Source organism: Oryzias latipes, chromosome 12, assembly GCF_053564925.1.
Source record: "Oryzias latipes strain Hd-rR chromosome 12, Olatipes_Hd-rR_3.1".
NCBI lineage: Eukaryota > Metazoa > Chordata > Actinopteri > Beloniformes > Adrianichthyidae > Oryzias > Oryzias latipes.
The window spans coordinates 6,215,677-6,232,347 of NC_136248.1; the positions used below are offsets into that span (position 1 = coordinate 6,215,677).

The 16,671-nt window shown below is 40.6% G+C and overlaps 2 protein-coding genes across 4 annotated transcripts; both read left to right on the forward strand.

Annotated features, from left to right (window-relative positions):
* The first annotated feature begins 623 nt into the window (after positions 1 to 623).
* Positions 624 to 6,299, forward strand: LOC101158123 (nuclear receptor subfamily 5 group A member 2-like). Of its 2 annotated transcripts, XM_078956240.1 has the most exons (8): positions 624 to 782; positions 878 to 980; positions 1,072 to 1,213; positions 2,379 to 2,974; positions 3,956 to 4,075; positions 4,225 to 4,372; positions 4,950 to 5,228; positions 5,375 to 6,299. In XM_078956240.1, the coding sequence occupies exons 2-7, from the start codon at positions 879 to 881 to the stop codon at positions 5,201 to 5,203; spliced, it is 1,362 nt and encodes a 453-aa protein (XP_078812366.1). In that variant the 5' UTR covers positions 624 to 782; position 878; the 3' UTR covers positions 5,204 to 5,228; positions 5,375 to 6,299. The 2 variants fall into 2 exon arrangements, with proteins under 2 accessions (XP_078812366.1, XP_023816921.1); XM_023961153.2 differs by lacking the exon at positions 5,375 to 6,299 and having other exon boundaries at positions 4,950 to 5,320.
* Positions 6,300 to 10,419: 4,120 nt separating this feature from the next.
* psmb7 (proteasome 20S subunit beta 7) lies at positions 10,420 to 15,912 on the forward strand. 2 transcript variants are annotated; one of them, XM_020707851.2, is made up of 9 exons: positions 10,420 to 10,574; positions 13,107 to 13,200; positions 14,074 to 14,171; positions 14,276 to 14,416; positions 14,505 to 14,620; positions 14,723 to 14,781; positions 15,131 to 15,282; positions 15,544 to 15,570; positions 15,730 to 15,912. In XM_020707851.2, the coding sequence occupies exons 1-9, from the start codon at positions 10,513 to 10,515 to the stop codon at positions 15,839 to 15,841; spliced, it is 861 nt and encodes a 286-aa protein (XP_020563510.1). In that variant the 5' UTR covers positions 10,420 to 10,512; the 3' UTR covers positions 15,842 to 15,912. The 2 variants fall into 2 exon arrangements, with proteins under 2 accessions (XP_020563510.1, XP_004075096.1); XM_004075048.5 differs by lacking the exon at positions 15,544 to 15,570.
* Positions 15,913 to 16,671: the final 759 nt, after the last annotated feature.

The following is a 16,671-nucleotide window of genomic DNA, read 5'->3' on the forward strand; positions in this document are numbered from 1 at the left end:
TCTTCAATGATTTGTGATCTTCACTGGTGTCCATGGATTACATGAAATCTTTCCACCTTTATCCACCTTTGTCATGGTAGGGAGAACACGTCAATGCAAGGGTGGGGACATCTAAGATAGCACAAGGGTTAAGAGGAAACATCCCTCAATATAAAGAATTATCAACTAGCAGAAGAGGTTTAAATGGACGAAAAGAGACCTCAGACACAATCCTATTCCAGTTTGTTCAGTATTCTGAAATCATGTCTTCTTGGCCCCCAGTTGTCAGTGTGGTGAAGTGTTTCTAAAATAAGTACAGTAGATCTGACCATGACAACCAAAAAACATGCACTCATAAGCAACTTTGGTGACATTGGTGGGCAGAGGGGAAAAGAACATCAATTAAACCTAAAAAAATCGTCATTCTCTTCAGCTTCTAATACATTTAAGTCTGAACTTTAAATACCTTTTGTCACTTTTATGAGTTATCAATTCTTTTGATGAAATGTGCGTAATTTTGTTCAAATACAATGTTTGTAAATGTCCTCAAGTGTTCTAAAGGACAGTGAAGTGCAGTCCCGTGTCCTGTTACACGGAGATGAGGTGGGTGAGGACATAAATGCTCATTTAGCTGGAAAGATCTAATAGTTGGCTGGAGCCTAAACAGCATGGACAGTAGGTGTCCCTCCTCTGCAGGGACGATCTAATGACACGAGTCACATCTGACCTGTGGGATGGACACATAAAAAAACCCCACCAGCTTTGATTTCAGTCTCTCGGCTTTGTCAGCACAGATTTAGCAGGTAGGATTCTTCCGTTCCTCAGCTTGACTTTGTTTGGGATCCATTTAAATACAGAGTTTGATTCCTTGTGTGTCTGTTTCTGCTCTGCTGTGTAGAATGGAGTTTGGTTGTGAGGTGGACTTGGAGGAGCTGTGCCCAGTTTGCGGAGACAAAGTATCTGGGTACCACTACGGACTGCTCACCTGTGAAAGCTGCAAGGTGAAAATACACAGCTGTGGTGCAACAGAAGAAAAGAAATGCTAAACCTTTGCTAAAGCTGATCATTTGGGGTTTTTCTAAACGTCTGCAGGGATTTTTTAAAAGAACTGTCCAGAACAACAAGATCTACGCCTGCGTGGACAAGCAGCAGTGCAGGATCGATAAAGCTCAGAGAAAGCGCTGTCCATTCTGCAGATTTCAGAAGTGCCTCCATGTTGGGATGCGCATTGAAGGTAAGAGTCAGGAAATTTGATCATGAGAGGTCCCATATGATGACAAAACCCATGTAAAGCTGTTTTCTCACTGACTTTGTAAAGACAAGAATTTTAATGTCATCGTATTGTTCTAAGGAACCGTGTTACTTCTCCAATTAAGGGGTAACACTTAACATGTTTAGAAAAAAATGGAAATCTTCACCAAGTATTTTTGTCAAGTTTCTAGTTTAAATATATTATCACACTTGATATAAAACAAAGCTTAAGTGACTGTTCAGTGAGACACGACAACTTCTTTTGATACGATAAATCTTAAATATCTTGTTTAGTCATCTGATCTTGAAAACATCTTATTTAATAAAGCATGTTTTTTTATTTCAATAATAATTTTAAGCAAAGGTTTTATTTGTGAACAATAAATGGTTTTATTTTAGGAAACAGACTTGATTGATTAAACCTGAAAAGTTTTCTTTGACTGATAATTTTTAAGTTTCTGTTTTAATGTGTAATCTCAGTTTTATTTTAAGATGCTAATGATCTATGGTGTTGTGTTGTAATTGTATTTTTTTTGGGGGGGGGGTATAAACATACAGACAGACTTTAAAGATGTAACACTTTTGAGCTACACACCTAATTCAACACATAAAATTTTGAATTAACAGAACAAAATACCAAAATATGATTTTAGTGCTGATTTCAAGATGACAGTTTTTCTTTTAAGAGCAGGACATCACAACTTTTTTTTTAAAGAAATTGTACCAAAATAAAAGTTATTAGTTCCATTGGCAGAATTTATTTTAATTAAAATAAAGTGAAAACATCTTCAATTCTCCTTTTTTTTATCTTGATTTTAGAAGGATATTTTTCACGGAAGATTTGCTGCATCATTGAATTTACCTTTAAAAAAAGCGAACGAGAGACTTAAAAACAATGAACAGCAGGTACCAGGCATGAGTGCAAACTCCATCCGGTCTTGTGGAAAGCTGCATGTGATTAAATTAGTGTTCAGTGTCACAGTTTTTTACTGGAATGCTGCGTCTTTAAAGAACACCCAAAGCTTTATCTGTCTATTCCTTTGGAGTTATTCTTGGCATCTGATCTGGCCCTGAGATTTTCTTTGCTCTTCAAAATAAAATGTACATTACTTGTTAAAAATGTTACTGGCTTTTTCTTTTCTCTCCAGCTGTTCGTGCAGATCGAATGAGAGGCGGTAGAAACAAATTTGGCCCCACGTACAAGCGTGACCGGGCCCTCAAGCAGCAGCAAAGAGAGGCTTACATACGAGCTCACAGATTCAGAACCGAGAGCGGCACTCCTGTGGCCTCATGGATCCAAAATGGAGATTTTACCTTTACAGAGAGCCTAAACACAGTTACCATCCAAAAGTTATCAACGCCCTCGCTTCAGTCCTTCGGCCCCACTGGTGCCATCCAGAACTTATGCAGTTCTGCTTCCAGCTGGACCATCAAGTCCATGTACAGCAACACATATGCAGGTTCAGCAGTTGTTGATGCAGTGACCCTAATGGAGCCCTGTGACCCGTGCTCCAAACTCAGATTTACACAGGATCCTAGAATGCCTCCACTGGTGATGGAGTTTCTGCTTTACGATCCAGACGAGCTCCAGCTACAAAGAAACACGGATGTTCATTTTCAGCAGGAGTTGACCGGCTGCTGCTCGTACCGCAGCACCTTCAAACAGGTGTATGCCATGGTGGACCTGCTGCTGCACGCCATCGTGGAGTGGGCACGCATGTCCGCCTTGTTTAAGCAGCTTCAGGTAAGATCTGCTGACTGATTAAAACCTCCGGGAACAAAATGATCCTTTGAAGGTAAAATGATTCCTGGATCTGACAGAAGTGATCTTCTACGGGTGAAATTCTTTGACATTAGAGGCAACCTGCACTGAAAATGACACATTTTAAAGAATCTCAGAGTTCTCTGGGTCCAGTATTTGGTTGTCCTTGTTAAAAATCCTCTGAGATGATGTGGACCCTGTTGGCATGCATCTATAAGTTAAAATGGTGGGCATGCATTGAGCTGTAACAGTGACCATGAATGACTAGGTGCGAGACAGTGTGATCATGCAGTATGACTGACACAGCTCACATCAGGGAAACAGGAGCTGCTAATCATTTTATAATGAACTGCATGAGCGGCAGGTTGGCGTAGTGGCTGGTGTTCCCACCTCATAACGAAAAGGTTAGAATCGTGGCCGGGACCTTCCTGTGTGGAGTTTGCATGTTCTCTCCGTGCATGTGTGGGGTTTCTCTGGGGACTTTAGCTTCTTCCCACAGTCCAAAGACATGCTTCAGAGGTTAATTGATGACTCTAAATCAGAGGTCTCAGACTCCAGGCCTCAAAGTGTCGGCATCCTGCTGGTTTTCCAGAAACTCAGCCCTACTTGTACGGATTCACTGGATCAGGGATTCAAGGCCTGGTGTTTGACACTTGTGCTCTAAATTGTCTCTAAGTGTGCACGTGAGTGTGACCCTGCAACAGAGTGGCAAATTTTGGTTGAACCCTGCCTTCACCCAGTAGCTGGGATAAGCTCCAGCAACCCCTTGACCCCAAAAATGATTTATTGGGTTCAGAAAATAGATGGATGGAAGTAACAGTATTTTGCAAATATAAGCTCTACCTCTGGTCTTCACTGGCATCATGATTGTTTTTTAAAAAATGTTATAAAGGCAATTCTTTAAATAAACCTGTGTTTTAATGTCTTCCGTTACTGTCTTACTGTTGTGCTCTTACACTGAAGATCAGTGACCAGATGAAGCTTCTGCATCACTGCTGGAGTGAACTGTTGGCCCTGGACATCATCTCTGGACAAATTCTGTATGACAGACAGGCCAGTCTTCTCCTTATTGGAGACCATGAGGTGGGCCACTCACCACAAAAACATCCACACTTGTGCTTTCATCTATTTTCTCTAGCAAGTCAGATTTTTTTTAAATACAAGTTGCACATTTTGGTAAGAAAGGTTGAATTATTGTAGTTTTGTTTGGGTGCGTATTTGTGTTGTTTTAGGTTGAGCTGCCCTGCACAGACCACCCTCCTGGTCCGTCTTTGTTTGATCTGTCTCAAAGAGGGCAGGCGCTTGTTGAAAAGCTTCACATCCTAAAGGTGGACCATCAAGAATTGGCCTCCATCAAGTATCTGATCCTTTTCAATCCAGGTTTGTGACGAGTTTTGCAAATCCTTTGTTGACTCAAACAATCTTTTGATCTGGATGGGCTATTCTTTTCCTCTGATGCTTCATGAAAGTGCTTGAAAAACATAAACCGTTACTAAATAGTTACAGAACAACAGTGATTCATCTCAGATTACATCAGAAACGGTAAAAATTATCCTCCAACTGGGTTTAAGGACAATGTTTTCTTTATATTTGAGACCACAGCTCACAGTAGAAAGTAGGCTTACAAGTAAGTTTAGTAGCAGACACTCATGCACGAAATTTTGAATTTATTAAAGGAATCATTGATTACGGCTGTTTACAATTGAATCCATCCATTTTCTACCCTGGGTGGCAGGGCCAGCCTTCTCAGTGAGGCAATGAGGCACTCCCAGCTGCCAGTTTCAGCTCTTTCAGGAGACGCAGACTTTTATTTTTCTCTTCTTGGATCAAAACGCCTGTGATAACCTCCCTTTCCAGAATAGAAAACTTCTATAAATTCCCAGAGGTTTTCCCTGAACTTTTTCCCCCCAATAATTATTGTAGCTGTTTCCTTCTGCCTCTCCATCCCCCCTCACAGCTGCAAAGGAGCTTGAAGACCCCGGTTTCATCGAGAAGGTGAAGCTGCAGGTTGGTGGAGCCCTGCTGGAGTACACGAGGACCGCCTGCCCCCAGCTTCCGAACCGTTTGGCTCACCTGCTAGAGTTCCTGTCAGAGTTACGTCCTCTCAGCTGTCTGGCTGAGGAGTACCTGTACTGCAGACACCTGAGGGGGGAGGTGCCCTGCAACAGCCTCCTGGATGAAATGCTGCACGCCAAACACAACTGCCCGTGAAGACCCATCACTGCAGCTCACAACAGTTCAGTGCTTGAAAATTTGTGTCTGAAGTTCAAAAACAGTTTATGAAGCAAAAACATTTCAAGACTGAATAAATTTGATCTTTAAAGAGAACATGTTTGGTGGGACTTCCAGTTTGTATTTGACATTTGGAAATTCAAATTGTAGGTATGCACAGTGGTGTAGTGGTCAGCACTCGTCCCTCTCAGCGAGAAGACTCTGGTTCAAATCCCGACTGGCTGGTGACCAAACCAGAGAGTATCCTGCCTTCACCCAACAGTGGCTGGGATAGGCTCCAGCAACACCATGACCCCAACGTGGATGAAGCAAATATAGAAGATGGATGGCGATCCTAACTGTGCATTCTCTCTGTCAATTGGATCGGGTGGAGCACCAGCATGAACACAAAAAGCTTTACATTTCATGATCTAAACCAGTGGTTCCCAAACTGAGGGGGCGTGGGTGTGGAGGTATTGCAGGGGGGGCGCGGCAAGGCTACGGCTTGAAGCAAGCCCACACCAGTCACTGAAAAGATGTGGACATTAAAGGTGCAGTTTTTGCAGAGTTAAATGTTCAGGATTTTGTTATTTTCTTCAGAGAGCTGGTAAAGTGTAAAAGGCCACTTTCATGCAGAAATGGAGTTTATAAGAAGATGTGTTGAAAGCCATGAACACCATTACATGGTAAAATTTTATGATACATGATGCAGTGTCACTTTTAAAAATTGTGAAGGGGATTTGTTTTGTTTTTTTAGTTTTTTTCAGGCAGAAGTTGCCATTTTGTGTGACTTACAATGTTAAGTAAAGTCCAGTGGAGTTTAGAAACAAAGGATTTGTATGTTTGTGTCAGTGTGGGGGGGTTCGAAAATATTCTAATCTTCAGAAAGGGGGGCCCTGCAGAAAAAGTTTGGGAACCACTGATCTAAACTATAGAATATTCTTTCCTTTTCAGCCAAACAAATCATATCTCCATTGTATCATTCTTCAGCTTTCTATCAGCTTTCTGTTTATTTTTTAGGATGACAGTGTAGAACCTGCAGTCACGAGTGTTTGTTAGAGGCATCCAATAAAGACCAGTGACTGTTTGTGCCAAACATGATTGTTTCCTGTGTTCTCCCTGACTTCTGGGCATCCGACAAACAAGAACATCTTGGAAAAAGTGTTGTTGATCTTTGCCCTTTTCAGGAAGTCTGTCATGATACTGAACTGTTCACCTGCTATGACCACAAACATCGTTGGTAAACCAATCACAAGAGTTTCAGATGCGGTGAGCATCATGTCTCAGTCAGTCCAATCAAACAGGCTTAACATGGTCTGTTTAGGAACCACAAACCTAAATGAATGAAAAGATATGACCATTTCAAATATACCCCTTGTGCTATCCTAGGCACTTTAACATTGGGAGCTGGGTCATCTAGACCAGTGTTTTTCAACCTTTTTTGAGCCACGGCACACTTTAACCCTGACAAAAATCCCGCGGCACACCAGCATCCAAAAAAAAAAAAAAAAAGCAGAAATTCATGGTCTGTATTGACCGCCCCCCGTTGTTGCGACTGTTTTTTTCTAAGAGATGAACGGTATTTTTGTTGGAACTGAGCGACTTTATCAGCAGAATTAAGAACAAGGAAGTGAAGACTTTAACCACTTCTGATTGGTCAGACTGATGACGTGTGATTAAGCCTTCAAGAATGATTGGCGGAGACAGTTAAAGGGGCGGGACTTTTCATTACACAGTTATGGCTACAGCTAAATCGCAGTACCTGCATTCTTATCAAAATTTCTTTAATAGAATTAAATAAACACAAAGAAAAAGTCATTTTAAGATCTTTTATATTCCTAACTACTCAGTGTTTTATCAGGGCCTGATGAACACAGAGCTGAAATCCTGGAGATGGAAAATGTTTTTAGATCAGTGAATGAGGGCAATTTCCCATGGCACACTTGACCATCTCCCACGGCACACTAGTGTGCCGCGGCACACTCGTTGAAAAACACTGATCTAGACCCCACTAGACAGTGCTCTGAACCTTTTTTCTTCAATGATTTGTGATCTTCACTGGTGTCCATGGATTACATGAAATCTTTCCACCTTTATCCACCTTTGTCATGGTAGGGAGAACACGTCAATGGTCATCTTGACCCCAAAGGATAGCACAAGCGATACTGAACACTTTCAAAAGCTGCAGACTAAAATAAAAATACCTTTATGTCAGTAACTCAGACAAATAATGCCTTTACCGCAAATAAAATTGAAAAAGTAGTTTAAAGTTGGCTTTGTGTTACATTCAGTGCTATGCGTAATCTGCTTTTTTTGTTTTAATCAAGATTGGTTTAAAAAAGCCAATGTTTTAAAATTATCCAAGGATAAACCTTTTTACGGTGAAAAAGTCTTACACATCAAAGGTTATGGTTTATATGGTTAATGTGCTACAGGATCCTTATTCTAAAATAAATTCATTCAGTTAATAGCTTTTGGTTTAAAAAGCAAAGTATGAATTAGAATTTTACACATGGTATGGTTAAAAACGCTTTTGGGTGGGAGTTTTCTTCAGATGCCATCACACATGAAACAACAAAAAGTTGTGCTGTGTTATACAGCATCTTTATTTTTTTGATAAATATATATATATATATATATTTTAGATATTAAGCAAGAGCTGATGGGGTCATTATAGGATATTTATTGGGGGAGAAACCTGTTTTCTTTTGTTGTTTTTTTATTTGCCGTTCCTGTAGATCCACTTCCATGTTAAAATCATCCATCATGAAATCTGTGTTATTGATTTAAAGCTGTTGGTACTGATAACAGCTTCAGCCATCTGGTTAGTTCGCTCTGCTTAATCACCATAATGCATCCTTCATTTTTGGATTCTCCACTATCTAATCTCCTCCACCTGACTGAAGCACATCAGCAGACCTTGACATCTAGCTCGCCTGACGGATGCACCTGTGCTGTTCAAGGCCACGGGCTGCTGGCAGATTAAGGACGAATCCAGCAGCAGGAGACAATAAATCGAAGCAAGAGCGATATTTTTAATTTCATTTTTTAAATATCTTTTTTTTTAAATGAAGCAATAGATTGACTTACTTCTGATCAACTCTACTTTGCTTAATTACAAGGATCAGTAGACTTTTGTTTAAAGGTTCTTTTTTAAGTGTTATTTTGTTTTCAAGTTTCTGCAATGGTCTAAAATTTGACCGAGGCTCATCCCCTGGACACATGAAAAGGTTTGATCCAAAAATTGTTGGCTGTAAAGCCTGAGTTCTTAGAAAAAAAATCCTGCTTTTCTTATTGTTTTAAATGTTCTTTTCTTTGAATCTTGTCCCTTCTGTCATGTCAGCTGTGTTTTTAAGGTAATGTTGGTTATTTAAACCAACATTTAGTTTGAGCAGCCTCCTTTAAGTCCCCAAATTTTATTCCCACACGTGAACCAAGAAATACAGCCATTGTCCAACTTTAACCCCTTCACGGCTGATTTAATTTCCAATTATTAAAAAAAACACACTTTAGTGTTTTTTCCATTCAAGGTAGTGGTGTAACAGTTAATTGATAAATCAATTTATATTTCTACCATCCAACCAGATCGATCTGTCTGAGGCAGGTTGATAATCAAATCAACCTATAACACTGGAAAATGGTTTCAAGATGAAAAAAATGGATTGTAATTGATATTGGAAAATACCATTTGGATTGACAAAAATTGGTTTATTTTACTATAAAGTAAAAATCGGAGTCACACTGGTTGAATTTTTGGCTAAAGATGTCCTGGATCGATTTTAGGTCAGTAAATCGGATCGTTCAAAATAAACTTATATCGACTATGAATCATATTGTCAACCGCAAACTATAGTTTGAATCCAATTGTTGGTCAAATGACTGGTTACACCCCTAATTCAAGGTGATGTTAAACTGAGTAGAGTCCTGGATTTTGCCACAAAGGCATGGAGGGATTAAGTCTGACAAAATCTCAAGATTAGCCTAGTAACAACATATTTGATGATTCTGGGTTTTTTTCTTTCTATAATGTGTGTATGCTGATCTTTGGGTGAACTCAACAACACTCTTTTTTTCTGTCAATCTGTTGGGCAAAGTTAGCTCAGTCCAGTCCAAATGGACATTTCATGCCCAATGTTTGGCATTAGGAATCACATGGGTGACATCATAGATTACTGATCCAGAGCAAGTCCTCACGTTCCAGTGCCAATTTGAAGACGACCCAGAAGCTCAGACAGTAGATAAACATCAACATTCTAAAATCCTTAGATGGGTGACACAAAGTCTGAAGCTTTGTTCAGCCCAACTATTGATCAACCCAACTGCCCATCAGAAAAATTCCCAATTTTCTTCAGTACCACAGATTTACAAAACCCTTACGGAGTTTGAACTTCCTGTAAACTACAGCGTCTCTTTTTGACAATGGTGGCAACTGTCCATAGAAATAGATTATTTTGTGACCAGTGCTCTCTATGCTTAAATCTATGATGCATATGAGAATTATAAACCCAAGTTTAAAGTTAAAAAATATATCTTAACTGATGGGAGTGGTTGTAGTTATTTAGCAACTCACTATTATTAGTTTTAAATTGGTATGAATACATCTGTGTTTCTATGGTTTTTACAGCTGTAAGATGCATTTATGTTCTGAAGGGGGATAAAGCTTTGGTAAAAGAAAGAAAATAGAAAAAGAAAAAAGTAAATGAAATAGTTTCCAAGTAGCTCCTTCAGATTAAGTTTAAAAAAATGTTCTTTAAAGGATGGACTAAGTACTTCTGGGTTAACTCACAGATTGGATTCTGTTTTTGCATTATGATGCATTTGGATTCCTCCGTTTTTTTCACGCTCTAATAATCAAAAGCACGAATCTCTATATCTGCATCCTCTTCGCAAACGGCTAACACCTATAAATGTTTGTTTGCATATGTGCAGTAGTTTCATCACAATATTCACTCAATTCAATCTTTACTCGTCTAGTTTCTTATGATTTTCCAGCTCTAAGAGTCCAGGCTTGACTTATACTATACGACACATACGACAAGGGGTTTGAAAAACACAATCTCTCTACAATTTATCGTTTTACTTTACATGAAATGCGCGTTTTAGAAATATTGAGATTCAACAATTAGACTTTACAACCTTTTTGGTTGTATTTGTATTTGGTCAAATCAGTGACAAAAACCTAAAAGAGCGTCGACCGAATCGCCAATGATCAAGTTTCGGGCGCCTGTTTTACGTGGGGTCTTTGAATGCAGCATCTCTAGCGCCTCGCTGCATTCATTTCCGGGAAACGAGGCTCTTCATCCACAAAGATGGCGACACTGGCAGTGAGACGGGCTCCTCTCGGCGGTTTCAGTTTCGAAAACTGCAAGAGGTAAAGGCTTTCATTAAACATAATTTAGGCCGTTTTCTAGACAACGTCAGACTACACACGGTTCTGTTATTTAGTCCGGGTTAATGTGTGTTGTCGGTCCTTTTCTGGCCTCGTTAGCTTCTGTGTCGTTCACAATACAATGACTCAGGAGTTTCTGTATGCCGGCATCACCGGAAGGATTTTTCCTCGTTTCAAATAAGCGACAGTAATTTGAGTTTATTTATTTATTCTTTAATAAACATGCATTAATGTTAACTGGTATTTGTAGTTCAGCTAGACAGAAACCACAGTCGTAAACATTTCGTTTCGGGGCGTTAGTCCATGTTTTACAATATTAATTAAAATGAGCGTTTTTCGGTTCGGGCCTGTCGGAACAGAAAAAGCTAAGAAATGTTTTTAGGAAAAAGCTACAGAAATAATCAGTAATAAGTGAGATGAACAAACTAAAAACGAACCAAAAGGCCTTCTATTTAACTGCTTAAAGTCAAGGCTATCTGATAAAATACACAAATGGATAAAAATAACAAACACTCAAAAACAAAGAAAAAAGCCTCCATCTAACCACTAGAATCAAATTTTGTCTTTAAGCTTCTCAACTTTAGCTGCTTTACAGTTATATTTGCTTACAAAGAAGGCAAACTATTTGTCTTTCAGGAAAGACTGCAGGGTAACACAGCGAATCTTTTTTTTAAATTTAGGGAATAAAACGGTTGGGGGGAAAAAAAAAGGATTAAATGAAAGTAGTTTTCTTATTAATTGTTGTTTTATTTAGCTTTTTTTGTTTTATCCGCCACACCTTAAAAGTTGGAGGCGGCTGAAGTTAGCCTTCTGGTTGTTAGCCTCCACTTTGACATGAAGGGAAAATCTTCATCACAAAGTCTTCAGTTTAAACCAGCTTCAAATATTTGACAGAGAATGATGATTCAATCAAACAACGATGCCGAGCTGCTGAAGATGTTTCTGAACTGAGGAAACTTGTAAAAGGGACATTTAGGAATGTTTCCTACAGAAAGGCTGAATTCAGCAGGAATATTGCAGCTTTGAAAGGAAACCCTGATGGACTGAAAAACTTCAAACATTTGTTCAAATGTTTATTCTTGTTTGGTTTGTGGAAGAAGCTAATGAGGACTCATAGATCCTCATGTTATATAGTTTTCTTGGTGATGTTGGCAGTTGTCCTGGTAGTGTTCCTGTTGTGCGTTTGAGTGTGTGTGTGTGGCGCACAGTTCCATGTGTTTTACTTGATGTGACATTAAATACTGTCTAAAAGTTTTAAATTGTACTGAATTAATTTAAAGTTAAAGTTAGATATTAATTACATGCAGATCATCGGCTACTTAAAAATATATCACACTGAATATTAAGACATCATTTTTTCTCTGGACCTTAACTTCAAGCATTTTTGTCTGACTGGACCTCTTTAAATTTTATTTGAAGGTCCCTGCTCTAGTGAGTGGGACATCTGTTGGACGCAAAAATATCAGTTGATATGAATTAAATTTGTTCTATATTTAACACAAAACCTGTGAATAAAGCTGTCAGTAAAATATAGAAATATCCAAAACATGTATGTTCTAGGTAGTGATGGAGAAACCAAAGCTTTCTGAACCAAAATGAATCAGGGGGCTGTGAATCTGTATTTACTGGTACTGACAGTATAGAAAATTATAATTTGGAATTGATGATCTTTCCTAGTGGGGAGTGAACAATGACTGTGCTTTCTATAACATTTAGATATGGCCAGTGATTATAGTTTAGGGCAGAGGTGGGCACTGAGGGCCGCGTTCCTGCATGTTTTCCAGCATACCCTGCTCTGGCATGTTCTAATTGGCTGGACACACCTGAACCAGGTAATCAGCCATGAGTAGGGCAAGATTATTGGCTGGACACACCTGAACCAGGTAATCAGTCATGAGTAGGGCAAGACTATCTGGAAATCATGCAGACACACCGGCCCTCGAGGCCTGGAATTGCCCACCCCTGGTTTAGGGGCACATCATTGGTTTGTAATTAAAAACAACAAATTCACTGACCAGAGCTCTCCATCAAACACCCACATTTTAAATGAAGTCTGAGGGATTAATCTGTCAAAATCCACACCACTTCCTGAATTAGTCACATGGTACAGCTGGGCAGCGAGGATTTGGGAGTCATCATTTTCAGCTCCTCTCCTAAATGCAGCAAGCCTCGATATTGGCACGGCCAAAAGACCCCCTACTTTACTCGGCCTCAAAGCCTCGATACGGAACGTCACTACATTTGTGTAAAATATATAAATAAACTTTGAATTAAGAGGCAAATGAGTTCTTGTTGATGTTGTTTCAAATGCCACACAGTGAAGAAAACTAGAATTTCAATTTTTACATATTCAAAGTAAAGTTATGTTAGTTGTTAAGGTGGATTGTAAATCCTCCACTCTGATTTTTAACTTTTAGCTTTAATTTCTGTTTGTCCATTGTTATTGTGGCTTTAATATTCACAATTTATTTTAGTGCTCATGACTTTTTGTTTGATTGACTTCTTTGTTTCCAGAAATTCTATTTTGGAAAGTGAAGCAAACAAAGTGGGCTTTAGCGTGCCAACGGCAAGAAAAACAGGAACGACCATTTGTGGTGTTGTGTTCAAGGTGAGTGAGTGAGTGAAAGCTGCGCCGATCGCCTGAAGAGCTCATCATATTGTTCTATCAGTTTGTAAATACTCAGCACATATTGATTGACCTGTCAAAAAGCTGTAAATAATCATAATCGTCTTTGCTTGTTCTGATAACAGAAGAAAATCAGTTTTCATTGCTTTATTAATCAGTGTCGTCTATCGCCATCTGCTGGTAGCTTCCTGTTATTGCTGATGGATGCTGCATAAAACCGACTAAATGAATTTGCACTGAGGCTTTCTGTTCAACTCATGATCTTTAGGTATCTTCAATATTATCCCAAACCACTGTCATTCTGTCCTGCGGCATCCTGGACTGCAGGATGCTTGTTGTTTCTTACTGCGCCTTCAAGTGAAAATATTGTCCCCGCCACAAATTCAAAAACTCCTCGAGTATCTTTGGGAAGCTAAGTGGAAAAAAAATATTTGAAATAAAGTTTGTACAATTTGAACGGCGTTAGCGTGGCGAGCTCATCAAAGTAGCATTGTACTTTTGCTCGCAGTCTTTTCAATGAAATGGACTAAATTTAATTCATGCATCGTGGGCTCAAGCTGAACAAAACAATTTGACAGATGATAGGAACATATGAGGAATGTGGGTGTGGTTAACAAAAGTCCTCCGTTGCCAAAGAAATCCAAAAGGGGCAAAGGGGGCGGGTCGTGCCTGCAGACTATGCAGGCTATTGCTCACGGCTTAAATATATCTACCGTAGTTGTTTAGATAGAAATTGAATTTTATTATTATGCTAAGTACAGAAACTGATGATTCTTAGTTTTTGGTCGTCTGTTAAACCATTTGACTTGAATGGAGCTGATTCTTTCTGAAGTAATGTTGTGGATCTGTGTGAAGGATGGCATTGTCCTTGGAGCGGACACTCGAGCCACTGAGGGTATGGTTGTAGCTGACAAGAACTGCTCTAAAATCCACTACATCTCCCCCAACATTTAGTAAGTACGGCAGAATGCAGGCCTCATTCTGATGAGCACTGAAACAAGCCCACAGGCTGCACCACAGTAAAAGCGTGTGAGCTCAAACTTTCTGCCTGTTCCAGTTGTTGTGGGGCGGGAACGGCCGCCGACACCGAGATGACCACGCAGATCATCTCCTCCAACCTGGAGCTGCACGCCCTGTCCACCGGCAGGCAGCCTCGCGTGGCCACAGCCAACCGCATGCTCAAGCAGATGCTCTTCAGGTTTGTGAGCTCTTTGCTGAAACTCTTTACTTTCAGAGTGAGATGGAAATGCAGCTGTGCGTGACTGTGGTACTGTGTGTTGGTGCAGGTATCAGGGTTACATTGGTGCCGCTCTGGTCCTGGGTGGAGTGGACTGTAACGGACCTCATCTCTACAGTATCTACCCTCACGGCTCCACTGATAAGCTTCCTTATGTCACCATGGGTTAGTCCTTCTTCATCAAACTCCCTTACCCGATGATCCTCAGCAGCAGCAGCAGCAGCGTGGGGACTGATATCTGATCAAAGCTGGGTTTTGTCTCTTCAGGCTCCGGCTCCCTGGCTGCCATGGCCGTGTTTGAAGATCGTTACAAGACGGGCATGGAGGTGGGTCATAGCTCCCAGAACAAGTCTGGTCTTCATTTTCTTTCCTCATGATCGACTGGAACTGTAATTATCTAAACTTTGAGGATGGAAAAACGGTGAACATTTCAGGATAAATGATCCAAATTAATCGTGATGTTTGTGTTTTGTTTGTTGCTGAAGTTAACCATGAAGTTGACTGAAAAATGTGAAAGTGTGACATAGTCTGAAGTGGTAAAAATCATTTTTCTTGGTGTTTAGATGAAGTAGTAAGATTCAGGTTGGAGTTGTGAATCGCTGGTCTCGATCTGGACCGGTCCACAGCCCTAGTCCTGCTGCCTGTCGCTCTGCACTGACGTTCTGTTCACCGTAGGAGGAGGAAGCCAAGCAGCTGGTCCGTGATGCTATTGCTGCTGGGATCTTCAACGACCTGGGCTCCGGCAGCAACATCGACCTGTGTGTCATCACCAAGGGCAACGTGGACTACATCCGGCCCCATGACGAGGCCAACAAGAAGGGTGTCAGGTAAAAGCAGACTCTCTGCTGCACATCAGGCCTGCTTTTCTGATGCACGTCATTTGAACAGCAGGCAGCTCCGGTGCGTGACATCACACCGCACTGTGGCTGATTGCAGATCAGCTTGGGGTTGAAATGAAAGGCAGCCATGTTTGGCTGCATGATGCAGAAGAACCCTCTTTGAGGGTCTCAGACTTTCCTATGAACTAGATCCTGAACCGGTGTGTGTGAGCAGCAGCTGACCTTGTCTTGTTGCTGTTCTGCTTAAAGGCATGGCGAGCTTGAAGGCGTGCAGCTGTGAGTACACCAGGGTGTGATCTGATAGACTCCTACTAACCAGCTCAGCAGTATTAACATGGCTTTGACCTCACATGCCTCCAGTGCATGTCTGCGTGCAGTGATGCAGCTCTGTACGTTTAACTTGGATCTGGACTCAGCTGTGTTTTGTTCTTGCAGAACCGGTGACTACAGATACAAAAGAGGAACCACGGCCGTGCTGAGCAAGGTGGTGAACCCTCTTGACCTGGAGCTGCTAGAAGAGACGGTCCAAACCATGGACACCTCCTGAGCCCACAGTCTCTGGTTTCCTGACACTCTTGTTGTACGTCAATGGTTTGCAATAAAGCTTTGAGTTGGTGACATGTTTCTGTCTGAAGGTCCACCAGGTTCAGTCCGACGTTCTGATCCGAACACAGAGGTGCATCAGTCAGAATGTTTCCTGTTTTACTGTCTTCACAATGGTGGGGAAATGAATCATCCGAATCCTGGAGTCAGTCAGTTTCACATGTGATGATGAGGAACACGACTAAAGCCAATCTAGAGCAGTAAACGGCCTGGATGCTACCATGTTGGAACAGAGGGTAAAGTGGAACACTCAATGCTTCGGAAACATGTTTTGGCATGTAAAACTCCATACTTTCAGCTATTTTGGTATCAAAATATCTCATTCAGGAGATTTCTATGATTTACGGATATGATTTCAAGTTTTCAAAATGACATTTTCAGCCTCATAGGAAAGAATGAGAAAGCGATCAACTCATTGACTGTATATGAGAACGGCACTAATAGAAAATGGTTTACTTCCAGTTCCAACCAAATGAAGTAAATTCAGTTACCATTGTTTTGCGATATGGAAAGTGCCATCTTTGATCTAGACATCAGTAAGTAGTGATTGGTCTGAGTTGATGTTTCTATGGAAACCACTCTCACCAATCAGGAGGGAGCTTGTTGGACTGTTGGAAAGCAGGCAGGGAGACTCTGTCAAATGTTTAAGCACTCTTTTATTGAGGCGTCTGACTGGTCCGCTTGAATCAAGATCATGATTTTAAAAAAGGTGTCGGAGGAAGAACGGTTACTCTGATCAATAGAATGACTATTCTTTTCTCTACAGAAGTAAGT

Bases quoted from the DNA above. Each gene is read 5' to 3' on its own strand.
- LOC101158123 (XM_078956240.1), top strand. From the start codon at position 879: ATGGAGTTTGGTTGTGAGGTGGACTTGGAGGAGCTGTGCCCAGTTTGC. The intron at 981-1,071 runs GTGAAAATACAC...AAACGTCTGCAG, and splicing joins TCACCTGTGAAAGCTGCAAG to GGATTTTTTAAAAGAACTGT. The intron at 4,076-4,224 runs GTGGGCCACTCA...GTGTTGTTTTAG, and splicing joins TCCTTATTGGAGACCATGAG to GTTGAGCTGCCCTGCACAGA.
- psmb7 (XM_020707851.2), top strand. From the start codon at position 10,513: ATGGCGACACTGGCAGTGAGACGGGCTCCTCTCGGCGGTTTCAGTTTC. The intron at 14,172-14,275 runs GTAAGTACGGCA...TGCCTGTTCCAG, and splicing joins TACATCTCCCCCAACATTTA to TTGTTGTGGGGCGGGAACGG. The intron at 15,283-15,543 runs GTAAAAGCAGAC...TTCTGCTTAAAG, and splicing joins GCCAACAAGAAGGGTGTCAG to GCATGGCGAGCTTGAAGGCG.